Genomic DNA, 16,804 nt, shown 5'->3' with positions numbered 1-16,804 from the left:
TGGTACAACGGCTTACTGGCACCCAGTAACTGCTCAGTCGGTGTTTCTTATGACACACCAGAAGGCCCTAGTACATAGCTCTCATCTGTCGAATGATGCTTAGCTTGGTCTTTGTCCCCTATGTGGCACCTCCCTAATCTCATGTATGCCATTATTCCTGCAGTTTAGTTCTTCCCTTCTCTTATCTATCAATGTATCTACCATTTTTGGAATTGATTATTGCAGTCACCACATTGTATTGTAATTGTTAACTTACCGGTTTCTTCCATCAAGACTGAACTCATTGAGAGCAGGGATTTTCTATAAATCTCTGTATCTACATCTAGCAACCTCTGCATAGTACCTAGAACCCAGTAAATGCTGTGTTGATGGAAAGGTGGACTATTAGTGTATGATGTATGAAAATTGACATAGAAACTATGAGGTTTTGAAGAACTATTACAGACAGGTGCAATGCAACGCAATCTCCTCTTAGAACTGATACGAGCCAAAGGGAATAGGCTGCATGGAATCTGCAAGGAGCAGGGTCAGAGAGACTGAATCTGGTTCTGGGCACATTTGAGGGGTTCTGTTCTTTGGTTTGAGAGAAGAATAATTGATGAGGTTTCCCCATGGCATGGATGACCTTCCAACTCCATTTCTGCTAACTCCATGCTACTAAAACAGCTTTTTAACTGATTTCAATCCCAAGCTGAAAGGATTTCATGAGTGACAGGATTGGTACGGTCACTGGAAAGGCATAGGTCTCCTACTGCAAATTTACAAAGTCAAATTCTGTTATAAACCTTATTCTAAGTTAATTTAGCATGAATCTGTTTGAATCAGGCACAGTGAAAAATACAAGTTCTAGACCTGTAAAGGTGAAAGTCAGATTCTTGGGTACCTCCCCAAGCCTGGCAGGCAGTATGTTTCTAGAAATCACAAGTGGCTCATTTCAACTCACTTTGTGATCTGCTGAGGACATGTTTTACATACTCCGCTTTAGCATTTTCATGCTTTTGCTTCATGACTTTGACATTTTGCCTTAAAGGGAAAACTAAACCTATAGGCAAGCTTAATGAATTTCTTAATAGATGAGCATAAACATTTCTTAAAATGTTGAGCAGATTAATCTATAGATTTTTTTTGTATTTATGTATTTGAATAATTATGAATAGTTGCTGCAAGTAAGTGAACTGGCACTGGGATTTGAACCCAGAACTAAACCTCCGTTTTGTCACCTCTAAGATGGTGGTAATGATACTAACTTCATTAGGTGTTTATAAGAGAGAAACTTAAAATAGTTACACAGAGTACAGATAAAGTGTTAGTAATATAAAAGGATAATTTTGAATAGTAATGTATAAGTATTATTAGTATTAGTGATTGCTTAGCAGTGATTGCCCTTCAGCTATCATCTAAGTAACATGAAGAATAAACCAAGTGATCAGTTGTTAAGTCCAAGGAAACAAGCTGAATATTACATGAAGTTATTGATTGATTAATTGTGACTTCTTTCAAGGTAAATCTTTATACTAATGTGAATGTTTTAAAAAAAAGATCACTAAAGCAAATATTTGGGGAATTTTTTAAAGAGTAAAATGCTGCTGGAAATAAAAATGAAGATATCATTAGGGTTTTTGTTAATATATTAATAATACTCTTAAGTGTTTGAGCCTGTTTTCTAGCAATAGTACAAAAAGAACAACTAAAATTTGGCTTTGATATGATACTGCTGTTTTTTTGAAAATTTATGAACATTAATGGCATCACAGTTTATCTTTTTTTTTTTTTTTTTTTTTTTTTTTTTTTTTTTTTTTTTTTTTAAAGATTTTATTTATTTATTTGACAGAGAGAAATCACAAGTACACTGAGAGGCAGGCAGAGAGAGAGAGAGGGAAGCAGGCTCGTTGCTGAGCAGAGAGCCCGATGCGGGACTCGATCCCAGGACCCTGAGATCATGACCCGAGCCGAAGGCAGCGGCTCAACCCACTGAGCCACCCAGGCGCCCCATCACAGTTTATCTGTGCTTCTGTATTGTGACATCTACTGAGCTTATGTTTGTGTCCTGGCTTGAATAGGAAGGAAACATGCCTCTAGAAGATTTACTGGCGTTCTATGGCTATGAACCTACAATTCCAGCAGTGGCAAATTCCAGTGCAAATAGCTCCCCAAGTGAACTTGCTGATGAACTACCAGACATGACACTAGACAAAGTGAGTACAGGCGTTTAGTGAGTTGGGGGAAATTGGAGGGGGAGACAAACTCTGAGAGATTGTGGATTCTGATAAACAAACTGAGGGTCTTAGGGGTGGTGGGGTGTGGGTGAGCCTGGTGGTGGGTATTAAGGAGGGCATGTATTGCATAGAGCACTGGGTGTGGTGCATAAACAATGAATTTTTAGAACACTGAAAAAAAATAAGATAAAAATAAAATTTTTAAAAAAGAAGAAAAATTCCAGATCCATTACCATTGGGTGTTTTTATTAGTTTCCTTTTAACTGAAAGCATTTTATATTTCTGAAATGTAAATTTCTTATTGACCCATTGCTCTTTATCATTATTGTGACTGATTTAAATATTGTTGGGCTTTGATTACACTGCTTTAAAAGTGTTAATGGCTTCTTAATACTTTGTATGTTTGAGTGTTCTCCCATAAAGTTTATCTTTCCTATGTTGACGTATTGTATCTAAACTTAGATTTTGCCCTGTTTTTGATCTTCTGAACTCTTGAATCTATTGATTAATAAATCCCCTCCAGAAGCCTTCAAACCAAGCTGGCTTAGATGTGGCATGGTTGGAGAGAAGTTCTGTTTTCTTGGGCTCTGCGAGTGGCAGCAGCCACAGCAGCCAAGGTCTTGGTGATATATCTGTAACATTGTTGGTTGCAGGGAAGGCATAGTCCCTGCTGAGGAAAGTTCATACAGCCAGGGTCTCTGCTAACTTTCTATGGTCTCTGGAAAGCTTTCCTTGCCTTTCAGATCTCAGACAGGGAGAGGAATCCACATCTTGGAACCTCTTCCTGTGAGTTTTGTTGTTCCCCCTTTTTCAGTCAAATGTGGTATTAATGTACCACATCTTAATGACTGTAGTCACCCAGGAAATATTGAGTGCCTACTATGTACCAGAACACAGATGACTATATCCTTAGATAAAAGTTAATTCAAACCTGTTTCTTTTAAAATTATATCACTAGTCAGGAGTTTTTCATTGGTTAGATTTTTTTTTTTTAATTATTGGAGAATAAGAGTTTGGAGAATTTTTTGGTTTTGTTTATTTATATTGGTAGAAAGTGAGTTTAATTTTTACTCACATAGAAATAAGATGATTTTTGGGGTGCCTGGGTGGCTCAGTCATTAAGTGTCTGCCTTTGGCGCAGGTCATGATCCTGGAGTCCTGGGATCGAGCCCTGCATCAGGCTTCCTGCCATCCCTCTCTTGTTGTGTCTCTCTCTATCAATAAATAACATCTTAAAAAAAAAAAAATTATTTTTGTTGTAAATTCACTAAAAATTAGCCTGCAGGTTCAGATAAGCTTTCTGCTCCTCTGTGAGTTAGGCAGATTTAATCTGTTAATAAATATTATACATAGTTAAGTACCAAGTGTTATTAAGTATTTATATACATGAAGTAAATTATAGGAGCATTTCATACTTACTTTTCTCAAAACTAAGGGGCTTTCAACAAGTTTTTAATTGTATCATAATACATAGTGTTTATAAATAATATGAAGTTGATGAAGTATTACTCTTTTTTTAAATGAAAAAATTTTTTTTATGAGATGTAGTAATTTCTAACTCCAGCACTGCATTCTTATTCCTATAGGAGGAAATAGCAAAAGACCTATTGTCAGGTGATGATGAGGAAACTCAGTCTTCTGCCGATGACCTGACACCATCTGTGACTTCCCATGAAACTTCCGATTTCTTCCCTAGGCCTTTACGATGTAAGAAACTCAGTCGTTACTGATTAATAGTAGCACCTATGCTCTGGCTCAAGTATGTTTTATGGCATTCACTAGTTTGTCAGACATAAAACAAAACAACAAAAGAGTTCGTCAAAATATTCTAAGTGTTTTACTTAATGGAAATATAATTCTGTTACAATCCAAATACGATTGTAACTTTTTATTGGGGTAAAGTTGAACTAACATGTTGTTTTAAAACTTAAAACATTTGGTTAGTTTTGCAAAGCTGTCTATTTTCTTTCCCAAGATTCATCTGTTGCTATGGTAACCAATCTTAGTTCTTCAACCATGAAATTTTATGGACATTTCTTGACTTGTTTTAGAAGGCCCTTTACTCTCCTGGTTTTGAAAACCATCAGATGCTCAATAAGTATTTTTTATCTTTTTAGTGATTTAGTTCTTTTTTCTTCTTTTTAGTTCTTGGTGTTACCCCTTAATGTATATCAGTAATATTTAAAACGACTTTGAAGTGAAATAATTTCTTACCTATAGTCTTGCTTATTTTTTTAGGTATTTTGATCATAGAAGAACTATTCACTTAACAAATAAATGCAAATACACATACAGGTGTATGTGTGCAAAAACATTTTTGATATACTTAATATGCACCTCTTTGTTTCCCATTCTGGGTTAGCATAAAAGAACTCTACTGCTTTCTGTTTTTTTTAAAAGGTGAACATAGTGGTTTTCCTTTGCCTTCAGAAACTCTTTGATAGTAGACCAAAAAAATCTTAAGGATACTATACACTTTCTTAGTATTTTCAGTGTCTTGTTTTGACTAGTGTTAAAATGTAAATAGTAAAATAAGTTGAGTATATTTGTGCTGATCTCATTCATTCAACAGATTTTTTATAAAATACCATGTGCCAGGGACATGTGCTGCAAAAACAAGCAGTAAAACCCTTTTTAAAATTTGATTTTTTTTTTTTTTTTTTTTTTTTTTTTTTTAGCAAATACTACATGTGATGGAGATAAGGAATCAGAAGTTGAAGATGTTGAAACAGACAGCGGTAACTCACCTGAAGATTTGAGGAAAGTAAGTTGAGTTACCATCATAATAACTTAGTGGATAGTTTGGACTAAAGTAGCTTTTAAAAACATTTCTGAAGTAACTTAAGATAATTTTGCTGTTGTGAGATGAAAGTTCTTTCAACTTGTAGTAACTCATTAATGAGTTGGAACTGGTTTTTCAGTGTATTTTTATAAGTTGTTTTTACTTCTGAATTTTCTTGTAGGAAATAATGATTGGTTTACAGTATCAGGCAGAGATTCCCCCTTACCTTGGAGAGTATGATGGTGATGAGAAAGGTAAGATTCTTGGTTTTGCTTTTGATACTATTTGGTAGGCCAAACTATCCCTTAATATGTTTGTTTATTTGTTTATATATCAACCTAGGGAGTATACATCATTTTTAGGGGAAGATTTTATTTATTTATTAGAGAAAGAGAGAATGTGCAAGTAGGGGGAACTGCAGAGGGAGAGGGAGAAGCAGACTCCCCACTGAGACGGGAGGCCATTGTGGGGCTCAATCCCAGGATCATGACCGGAGCCAAAGGCAGATGCTTAACCAACTGAGCAACCGAGGTGCCCTCAGCCTTGGCAGTGTAAAGATAGATTTGGAGTCAGTGAAAGTTTAGGCCTGACTCAGGAATAATATATCAAAATTAACAGATTTAGAGAACCACTTCTGTCTTTATACAGTGCTTCTTAGCCCTACGGGTATGCTAAGGCACCAGGTAAAGTCATGGAATGCCTCTGCAGGTACATCTGTTTGACCTACATCCCATTCTAGTAGAAGTGGGTAGAATCTCATAACCTGAGATAATGAGCACATTAGAGATAAAATGCTCTTGCAAAGAAAACTCTTGATGAATAAAGACTCTAGAAGAAATTCTTCTGTACGAGCCCTGAAAGCGAAGGTGATAGAACAATTCTGTTTCTTTTTTTGTACACCCCTACTTAAGTGTAATTGGTTTTTCTTCACATTTTTGGTAGATCCCAGTTATAATTGGTTCTGAAAATATGGCAGAAAATAAAAATACAGATACATTTCCCTAGCTGAACTTGGGAAGCCTGGAGATTTGACCGTGCACATTTGACTTTCCCTAAGGAGTCAGTTTGTCCCTGTGACATCATGGGGCCAGAGCAGCACAGCGACACAACTCTTCCTTAGTTTTTCTTTTTCCCTTTGCTCTGTTAGGTTATCCTCCATTTAAAGGAAGGGAAGATGGGCTACCCTAAGGTTGTTAGCATTGGCAGCTTCAGCAACAATATTTTTCTAAATTGCTCTCAAAATGCTGTTGTCTCAGGGAAGCAAAAACAGTAGTTGATCTTGAGATGGCCCAGCCTTTCCATCCCCCCGCCCAAATGACACACACCCTTGAAGTCAAGAACATGCTCAGCCACTATCTATAAAGGCATAGAGTTCAAGAAAAACTCTAGTGAAGCTATTACAGAATTTATACAGGTTATTTTTTCCCCCTCATTAGGAGAATATAAAACACCCTCTGCGTTTTACATTAGATTTCACTAGGCATAGAATGCCTTCTCATTGGATAGTGAATCCTATCAGCGAGAAAGCTACTTGCTCTAAGCATTGAAACACTCAGCCCTCAATAAAGTTAAAAAAATTTTTTTTATACCTTTACCAATTAAAGAGTCATCTTGTGAGACAATCAAATTGCTGCCTCAGAGTTAGTTGTGTGTAGTGTGTAGCCTATCAAAGAAGAGGAAGGACAATTAATATACATCTAGGAGTATGTTTACTATTTTTAATGTGTTAATGGAATTTTCTTTGTTAGTGTATGAAAATGAAGACCAGTTACTTTGGCGTCCTGGTGTGGTTTTGGAGAGCAAAGTTAAGGAGTATCTTGTTGAGACCTCATTAAGAACTGGAAATGAAAAAATAATGGATAGGATATCTGCAGGAACGCACCCAAGGGACAATGAACAGGTATACTTCCACTTCTGTTGAAACAGCAGCTAATTAATCTCTCTTGGTTTTCTTTTCTTTTTCTTTCTTTCTTTCTTTTTTTTTTTTTTTAAAAGAAGGGGGACAGGGGTGGAGGTCAGAGAATTTTAAGCAGGCTCCTTGCCCAGCCCGGAGCGGATGCGGGGCTCGATCTTTATAAGCCTAAGATGACCTGAGCTGAAATCAGGAGTCAAATGCTTGACCGACTATGCCACCTTCTTGACTTTCTTATATATGATTCAAGTATTTCTTACATGTGAACTGGATATCTCTTTCGCTATAGATTTTTAAAACTTGGAAAACGCTGGTTAAGGAAAAGTCCCACGACCTAGTGATAACCACTCCATACTGTTTCACATTTTTTCTTCTGGTCCTTTCTTCTGTGTGTATGTGCATATCTTAATTTGAATCACTTATTTTCCTTGCCTTTGAGAATTCTTTAGTATCTCTTCCTGATGACTGTATATAGCTATAATATAACTTATTTATAAGTAGCTATAATATAACTTATTTAAACATTCTCTATGGTTGGACCTTAGATTTTATAATAAAGGTATTTTTTAGATTATTCTTGAATTCTGTTCAGGAAGTGTTGAAAAGTATTACCTATTAAGATTGTATAAATATGCTCTAGGAGCATTTTTTAGGCACTGTGTGTGTACCTATAGTTGCAGGATACTCTTGATTATATGTGGAATGGGACTGGGCAATTTCCCTATGTTAGATGATTCTTTTCTAGTTCGGAAAAATTAGACCCTTGCCTAGTAAGGGTCTTCTTTTTTTTTTTTGAATGCCCCTGGTATTGCCATCTGACATCATTTTGCCCCTCTTGTATACTTTTCACTCTGTATCTTTAGCCTCAATAATCGTAACTGAAATGAATATCCAGAGAGATTTGGACTCAGACTTGAATTTCCAAGTAACATACAGAAGTCGTTGTAGCTGAATTTCGGAGTAGCTTTGCAGCTGTCAAAAAGAAACCCCCCCCAGGTTTTTGTATTGATAGTCTATTAAACTATAATTTAATTTTGGAAGAATTAATACCTTTAAAACACTAAACCTTCCAGTTCAAGAACATGGTCCGACTCTCCATTAATTTTACCTTTTTTTAATCACTCAAACGTTTGTGTTTGTGTATCATGTAGATCTAATTAACTTAATTTGACAATATCTTAAATATTTATGTGTATTTAATACTTTTGTTAATAGGAACTCTATTATAATTATATATTGTTAATATAGAGAAATAATCAATTTTTTCAGAATGTATTTTTTCTCAAGTAAAATTAATTTTCAGTTTTTATCAGGCTTTCTGGTCTTAAAGTCATTATTGAATTATATATTGGTTCCTTCCTTAACCATTTATTAGATCTCTTATTCCTGTTAACTGTCTTACTGCATTAGCCATAATGCTCTTCTCAGAGACTTTTGGTAGTGATAGTAATTTGAGGTCTTCTTTTGATGGAAACTCATATATCTAAGGTTTTTACATTAAGAATAATAACCAGTTCTTGGTTTGATGGAAGCTGTCTTTATTATACTAAGGTAGTAACCATCTACTTAAAATGGTTTTTGTCTTTTATAAAATTAGAAATGGATACTGATTTATCAGATGCTTTTTTAGCACCTGGATTGTTTTTTAATGATTATGTTCTGAATATTAACCTATTGATGTATTAATAGATTTACTCATATTGAGCCCTCTTTGCCTTTCTTGGAAATTACTTGGGAAGGTGGATTATTATTTAACTTTCATTTAAGTTCTGTCTGCTGCTATTTCGTTTATTTGTAATTCCAAACAGATTTAATGAGAAATTCTAATTTTAAGAAAAATGACACCCTTCATAGTAGACCATGAGACCATTATAAACCCTAGTACTCAAGTACCCATACTTCTCTTCTAGGACTGCTCCTGTTCCCTCTTATTAACGCTCTAAAAGGCAGGGAGTAGGTGATGTCAAGAAATAAGACCATAATTCTAATTTTTCTGAACTAGAAAAGAATCATCTAACATAGGGAAATTGCCCAGCTCAGATGGCCTGGCAATTAAAAATAAATAAATAAAAAATGATACTGGCAGGTGACTTCTGAGAGGTAGAGTGAAAATGAACAAACTTTTGGGATACGAGAGTCCATCACCAGGATAGTTAAGTAGACTAAATGTTTGGGCAAAGATATCCCTAAATGTCTTGCATTTAGATAGCATTTCAGACAGTATTTGTTAGGACTTTTACTAGTCTCCCCCCGACCCCTTTTTTTGTTTCTATTTGTTTTAATGCTCTTAAGTGTGAATTTCTGGTAGTTTTTATTGGATAGGTTTTTTTTTTTCTTTCTCTTGTAGGCATTATATGAACTTCTCAAATGTAACCATAATATAAAGGAAGCAATTGAAAGGTACTGCTGCAATGGAAAGGCATCTCAAGGTAAGGCACTTGGGATCAAGAGAGAGAAGTGATAGGGGATGCTCATTTGGGGATTAGAATAAGCAAAGTATTGTAAAGGATGGAGCAGTCCTATAACACTTTTGTAAGATCTCTGTTCATCTTCATAGCCAATAATTTTTTCCTTTTCTTGCCCTCTGTTTTTAGACGTACGAGAGATTGTTCAAATACAAATTAGTTACCCCCTGTCACCTCCACTTTCTTGAAGAAATAGTTACAGAACAAAGCAGACCCCAGAGATGACAGTATACCCAAAGTAATTAAAAAGAATGATTTTATGATTTCATTGAAAAGAAAAGTTGTTTTTTTAAACCAAACAGGAGATTAAAGACTAAAAAAAGTATTATAATATATTCCATAGAATTTATTATGAAGAAGGTATTTTTAGTAATCATGTAATAAAATTTTTATAGTACTTAGGCTTTGTTTTGTGTGTGTCAGGGAAAAAGATTACCTTTAATTTCAGTAGTTTTGTCACTATGTAAATAATTGCATGCACCATAGTTTTCATTAAGAAGATACAGAGTGAAATAATACTCAGTAATATTATATAAATGATTTGGAAGAATAGAAAAGCTGAAAACAGTACATTTAAACTTGTAGGTTGAGATAGTCTATAGAAATGTTTTCTTGTAGAAGTTGGTTTTTTGATAAAATTATTTTTAAGCTTTCCTAATCTCAAAAACTAGATACTGTTTTTTTTCTTTAATTGAAACTATGTTTTATCTTTATGGTGGGCTGCTCTTAGGGAGGACCTGGTCCCCAGTGTCTTCAAGTGAAGAACTTCAAATTTCCTCTGCCCCAAACAGATTTGAGGTCACTCATATTAGCATCTTCTGAGCAGTTGAATGGGATTTAGTCTTTGAGAGCATGGGCTGTTTCATATTCCCATTGGGTTTCCAGAGTGAAGCACTCTGCAAACTGACTTTAAATAAATATGTATTGGTTACTTATGGTCTTTAATTAAAAGCACTATCGTTTTGATATAATACCCAAAATAAGGCGCTTTTTTTCCCCAATAAAGGCGATAACTTTTTTTAATTTGAAAAAATGCTCATTGTTTAAAAAAATTAAAAAAACAGCATAAATGATAGAAAAACATTATATTCTTATCCTCCCATGTAGAGAAAAAGAACCCATTGTTTATATTTTGGTGTTGTTGATTTTTAAATAAGATTTGTATTGTGCATACTTTTGATAATCCTGATATCTTCTGCATACAGAACTGTGTGTATGTGTACATGTGAGAGAGAGATTGAGAGAGAGAGGGATAGTTAGTTAATGGCATTTTATAGGGGAAACATACTGAAAGTGTAAATTAGCAATTCATGTAAAAGAGCTCTGAAGCCATTAAAGTTTCTCTCTAAATCTCTTTAGAAGGAATGACCGCATGGACGGAAGAAGAATGCCGGAGCTTTGAACATGCACTCATGCTTTTTGGAAAAGATTTTCATCTTATACAGAAGAATAAGGTAAGTTAGGCAAATTAGTATAGATCGGTTAGTATAGACAATGAATAAAAACCTGTAAGTTTTAAGTCACTTGGGTTTGTTAATGCTTTCCTGTCATTAGCATTTCTTATGTTGCTCTACGCATGACTGGGATTGGCTTTCACGTGGGGTGGTTGAAAGAGGACTCACCTATCTTTTGACATACATAGTTGTTACACTCTACTCACAGAGAATGGATTGACTATATTTTCTACGGAGTCTAACTCTTCTGTTTGCCTTGACTTTGATTTCTTTCTAAGCTCTTAAGAAGTTTGTGGCCTCAAAAATGTTTCTCTTTAGCAGCCAGAGCCGTAGTTGCTGAAAGAGGAATCATTGGTTAACTAAAACCAACTATAAATATTTTAATAACATCCAATGCTGGCAAGGATGTGGAGCAACAGGAACTCTCATTCATTGCTGATAGGAATGCAAAATAGTATGGCCCCTTCCAAAGAGACAGTTTAGCGGTTTCTTACAAAGCTAACCATATTCTTACCATAAGATCCAGCAGTTACACTCATTAGTATTTACACAAAAGAGTTGAAAACTTATATCCACACAAAATGTTAATAGCACATTTAATCATAATGGTCAGAACTTGGAGACAAGTAAGATGTCCTTTGAGGTGGATGGATAAATACATTGTGACACATCTAGACAATGGCATATTATTCAATTCTAAAAGGAATGAGCTATCAAGACACAAAAAAACCTTGGGGGAACCTTTAAATGCATATTATTAAGTCAAAGAATCCAATCTGTAAAGGCTATATTACAGTATGATTTCAACTATATGACATTCTGGAAAAGGCAAAACTGGGGAGACAGAAATCAGTGGTTACAAGATTTATCATAGAGGGAGTGATGAATAGACACAGTATAGAGGATTTTTAGGATAGTGGAACTATTTTGTATGATACTCTAATGGTGGATATATTTCACTATATATTTGTCAGTAACTATATAATGTTTAGTACCTGAGTGAACCCTAATGTAAATGATGGACTTCGGGTAATAAAGATGTGCTGGTGTAGAGTCATTGTAACATGTACCACTGTGGTGGGAAATTGATAGTGGAGGAAGCTCTGTGTGTTTGGGAGTAGAAGATGGTTATGGTAACTCTGTACTTTCTGCTCATGTCAGCTGTGAACCTAAAACTGCTCTAAAAAATAAAGTCAATTTTTTTAAAAGTGTGTGTGCATGTGTATATCCCAGTAGTCTGGAATAATTAACTTTCATTAAAGTATGGTTTATTTGTTATTATCACTCTACATCATAAAGGAACATAAGATTTGAAGTGGGTGGGTAGGTCAATATTTTATTCCTTTTTCTTTTCATTATAATAGACTTTATTTTTTAGAGAAGTTTTTGGTTTATAGAAAAATTGATCAGAAAGTACACAGAATTCCCATATGTCCTTTTATCCCTACAAACATAGCTTCCACTATTATTAATATCTTACATTAGTGTGATACATTTGTTACAATTAACGAACCAATATTGGTACATTATTATTAACTGAAGTCCATGGTTTACATACTGATTCACTTTTTGTGTTATATGGTTCTGATAGGTATGTAATGACTTGTGCCATTAAGTATATATTGATATCCATCCACCATTATGGTATCATACAGAATGGTTTCACTGTCCTAAAATCCCTTGTACTACAACCAATTCCAATCTATTCCTCTCTTCCTTCCTCCACTCCTACCCCAGCATCTGGCTTTTTACTCTCTCTATACTTTTGCCATTTCAGAGTGTCATATGGTTGGAATCATATAGTATGTAGCCTTTTCAGATTGGCTTCTTTGATTTAGTAGTATGCATTTAAGGGTTTCTTTATGTCTTGTCATGACTTGATAGTGCATTTCTTTTTATCACATTTCTTTTTATTCCATTGTCTGGATATACCAGTTTATCCATTCACCTTGGGGCGCATCATGGTCCCATTCAAGTTTTGATAGTTATATGCTGCTATAAACATCTGGTGTGAAGGTTTTTGCATGTTACTTGAGTTTTCAACTCCTTCAGCTAAATGCTAGTAAGTGGGATTGCTGGATTCCATGGTAAGATTATGTTTGGTTAGAAACATAGAAAATCTTTAAAATGTCTGCTAAAGTGGCTTTACCATTTTGTATTCCCACCAGCACTGAGAGTTCCTCTTGCTCCACATCCTTCCAGCATTTGATGTTGTCAGGGTTTTAGATATTGGCCATTATAATGGGTGTGTAATGTGTCTTGTTTTCATTTGCATTTCTCTGATGACATAAGATGTGGAGTATCTTTTCATTTGCTTATCTGCCATCTGTGTCTCTTCTTTGTGAGGTGTCCATTAAGGCCTTTAGCCCACTTTTTTAATTGAGTGGTTTGTTGCCTTATTGTAAAGTTTTAAGTGCTCTTTTTTGATATTTTGGATAATAGTCCTTTTTTTTTTTTTAAAGATTTTATTTATTTATTTGACACACAGAGAGAGGATCATAAGTAGGCAGAGAGGCAGGCAGAGAGAGGGGGAAGCAGGCTTCTGCCAAGCAGAGAGCCCGATGTGGAGCTCGATCCCAGGACCCTGAGATCATGACCTGAGCCGAAGGCCGAGGCTTTAACCCACTGAGCGCCCCTGGATAAGAGTCCTTTATCACATATGTGTTTTGCAATTATTTTTTCCCTGTATATGGCTGTCTTTTCATTCTCCTAACAGTGTCTTTTGCAAAGTAGAAGGTTTTAATTTTAGTGAATTTCAACTAATCAGATTTTCTTTTGTAGATCGTGCTTTTAGTATTACATCTAAAAAGTCATTGTTATCCCGAAGGTCATCTAGCTTTTATGTTATCTTCTAGGAGCTTTATAGTTTAGTGTTTCACATTTATGTCTGTATTCCATTTTTAGTTTATTTTTGTGAAAATTGTTAAGATCTGTGTCTAGTTTCTTTCTTATCTTTCTTTCTTTAAGGTTGTTTTGTTTTGTTTTTACATGTGGATGTCCAGTTGTTCTAATACCATTTGCTTAGAAGACTATCCTTCATTGCATCACCTTAACTCTTTGTTAAAGTTAGTTGACTGCATTTCTTTGGGTCTGTTTCTGGGCTCTCCATTCTCTTGTGTTAATTTGTATTCCCCCTCCCCCTCCCCAGTAGCACACTGTCTTGATTACTGTAACTTTATAGTAGTAAGTCTTGAAGTTGGGTAGTGTCATTCCCCAACTTTGTTTTCCTCTTTCAATATTGTGTTGGCCACTCTGGTTTGTTTGTTGTTGTTGTTGTTGTTTGCCTTCCCACATAAACTTTAGTGTTAGTTTGTATATTTCCCCAGTAACTTGCTGGGGTTTGGGTTGGGATTGTCCAGAATTTATAGGTCAAGTTGGGAAGAACTGACATCTTAACAATCATGAGTCTTCCTACCCATGGATGTGGAATATCTTTCCATTTATTTAGATCTCTGATTTCTTTAATCATGGTTTTATAGTTTTCCTCACATAATATCTTGCATGCAGTTTGTTAGATATATACCTAAACTATTTCATTTTTGGGGTGCTAATGTAAATGCTATTGTATTTTAAAATTTCACATATTGGTGGTTTATTGTTGGTATATCGGCAAGGAGTTGATTTTTAGATATTAATCTTATATCCTGCATCCTAGCTACAATCATTTATTCCATGAGTGTTTTGCTGATTCTTTGGAATTTTCTATGTAAACAGTTATGTCATCTGTGAACAGAGACAGTTTTAATTCTTCCTTCTCAGCTCGTTAACCCTTTATTTTTTTCTTGTCTTACTGCATTTGCTAGACCTTCTAGTAAGATGTTGAGTAGCTGAGAGCCTTTTTGTATGTATGAAAACCTAATGTTTTCTTAAAGACGAGATGAAGTACTTAATTTACTGAGTAGATAAAACTTTTTCAAGGGGGCGCCTAGGTGGCTCAGTGGGTTAAGCCTCTGCCTTTGGCTCAGGTCATGATCCCAGGGTCCAGGGATCAAGTCCCACAACCGGCTCTCTGCTCAGCAGGGAGCCTGCTTCCTCCTCTCTCTCTGCCTGCCTCTCTGCCTGCTTGTGATCTCTGTCAAATAAATAAATAAAATCTTAAAAAAATTTTTTTCAAGAAGTCTTGGTTGTTTAAGTCAAAATAAAACACAAGTTTTTCAATGACTAGTGAAATCTGTCCATTCATTCCATAAATAATTAAGTTCTGCCATTTACCAGGCATTTTAATTGCTAGAGATACATTAGTGAGTAAGACAGGAAAGGTCTCTCTCCCCAGAAAGCCTATGTTCACCACAGAAACTTAAAGTGAGTGATGTTTATTGAAATATGTACTTTATTTCTTCACTTAAAAAGCTTGTTCCTTATGTTATGAACTTATTATATCATGCTCATTAATCAGGATAGAGACTCTGAAACTTCTTCATTTGATGCTGATTAAGTAATAGAGAAAGTGCTTATTAGATAAGGATACAGAATGTTGTCTGTATGCCTGAACTCATACCTGTAGCTGTATATAGTTTGACCAGCCCCAGTCTGAATGTGGGGCCAAGTTGGCAAGGCTCTTATTTTTTTTATTGTTGTTGTTGTTATTTTTACCAAACTCTGTTGGAGCTATGAACCAAACCCATGTTGAAGGAAAATACCTGCCGTTAGCTAGCAGATCATCTTAAGTCACAGATGCAGTTGAGTGCTACTTCCTTTCCTAAGGGTTCTGTGTCTCTTTTGCATTATGGAACCCTTTGATAATCTGATGATACTGCACCTCTTCTCCCCAGAAAAGTACAGCTGCATATTATTTTGGAATTTAATGGATGCCAGTGAATATCATTCATGGACCCCTCAGGGTTAGGAAGGACTGTTGGCTTCAGTCAGAATCATAGTGAGAGTTCAGTGTGGAAAAAGTAAAGGTTGCCATTGTTTTAAGATTTTTAGGAAACATGTAAGATCATTCCTGGATACACATTTATCTTATAAATGAATACATTCTGATTTAAATAACGAACTTTGAGCTTTTGAATGTATCCTTATTATTCAATAGTTTAAATGTAACAACATTTTACTAGTAAAATGTTCAGAATTTATAATAGGGAGTATAGAAAGTAAGACCCATAGATTGAAGTTACAGTGTTGTAAAAAAACAAACAAACAAGAAAAACCCAACATGGTGGGGCGTCTGGTTGATTTGGGTCATGATCCCAGGGTCCTGGGAATCAAGCCCGAGTTGGGCTCTCTGCTCAATGGGGAGTCTGCTTCTCCTGCTACCTCTGTTCTCCCCTTGCTTGCGCAGCTGCGTGCTCTCTTTCTATGTCAAATAAATAAATAAACTATTTAAAAAAGATGTTACTGGGCGCCTGGGTGGCTCAGTGGGTTAAGCCGCTGCCTTCAGCTCAGGTCATGATCCCAGAGTTCTGGGATCGAGTCCCATATCAAGCTCTCTGCTCAGCAGGGAGCCTGCTTCCTCCTCTCTCTCTCTCTCTGCCTGCCTCTCTGCCTACATGTAATATCTCTCTGTCAAATAAATAAAATCTTTAAAAAAAAAAAAAAAAGATGTTACTGAAAAATGGGTTGGGTCTCTTGGTTTATATTTAAAAATTTTAACTTTTTTTTTGTTAGGTGAGAACTAGAACAGTTGCTGAATGTGTAGCATTCTACTATATGTGGAAGAAATCTGAACGTTATGATTACTTCGCTCAACAGACAAGATTTGGAAAGAAGCGATATAACCATCACCCTGGAGTTACGTAAGTACTATGGGGTTGATTTGAGAGACTTCTGTTTTTAACTGTGATAGGCAGTCTTGAAGTTACTGGGCTATGTTTTTCAGGGACTATATGGATCGTTTGGTAGATGAAACAGAAGCTCTGGGTTCGACAGTAAATTCTTCAGCCTTAACTTCTAATCGACCTGAGCCTCTTCCTGATCAACAACTGAACATTCTCAACTCTTTCACTGCCAGTGACTTGACAGGTAAAATGGCA

General features: G+C 35.5%; 1 protein-coding gene across 2 annotated transcripts in view; it reads left to right on the top strand.

The window, feature by feature from the left end:
- MIER3 (MIER family member 3) overlaps window positions 1–16,804 on the top strand; it is a 32,335-nt gene that overhangs the window by 11,446 nt on the left and 4,085 nt on the right. The window contains exons 4-12 of one of the 2 annotated variants that reach the window (XM_059175030.1): window positions 2,061–2,195; window positions 3,803–3,923; window positions 4,895–4,980; window positions 5,180–5,252; window positions 6,747–6,898; window positions 9,258–9,339; window positions 10,735–10,829; window positions 16,440–16,567; window positions 16,651–16,793. In XM_059175030.1, the coding sequence (XP_059031013.1) occupies window positions 2,061–2,195; window positions 3,803–3,923; window positions 4,895–4,980; window positions 5,180–5,252; window positions 6,747–6,898; window positions 9,258–9,339; window positions 10,735–10,829; window positions 16,440–16,567; window positions 16,651–16,793 (1,015 nt within the window). The remainder of the gene's footprint in view (window positions 1–2,060; window positions 2,196–3,802; window positions 3,924–4,894; window positions 4,981–5,179; window positions 5,253–6,746; window positions 6,899–9,257; window positions 9,340–10,734; window positions 10,830–16,439; window positions 16,568–16,650; window positions 16,794–16,804) is intronic. The other variant, XM_059175028.1, reaches the window with a different exon arrangement.

Source organism: Mustela lutreola, chromosome 5 (genome assembly GCF_030435805.1).
Source record: "Mustela lutreola isolate mMusLut2 chromosome 5, mMusLut2.pri, whole genome shotgun sequence".
NCBI lineage: Eukaryota > Metazoa > Chordata > Mammalia > Carnivora > Mustelidae > Mustela > Mustela lutreola.
This window is presented reverse-complemented; position numbering and strand designations above follow the sequence as displayed.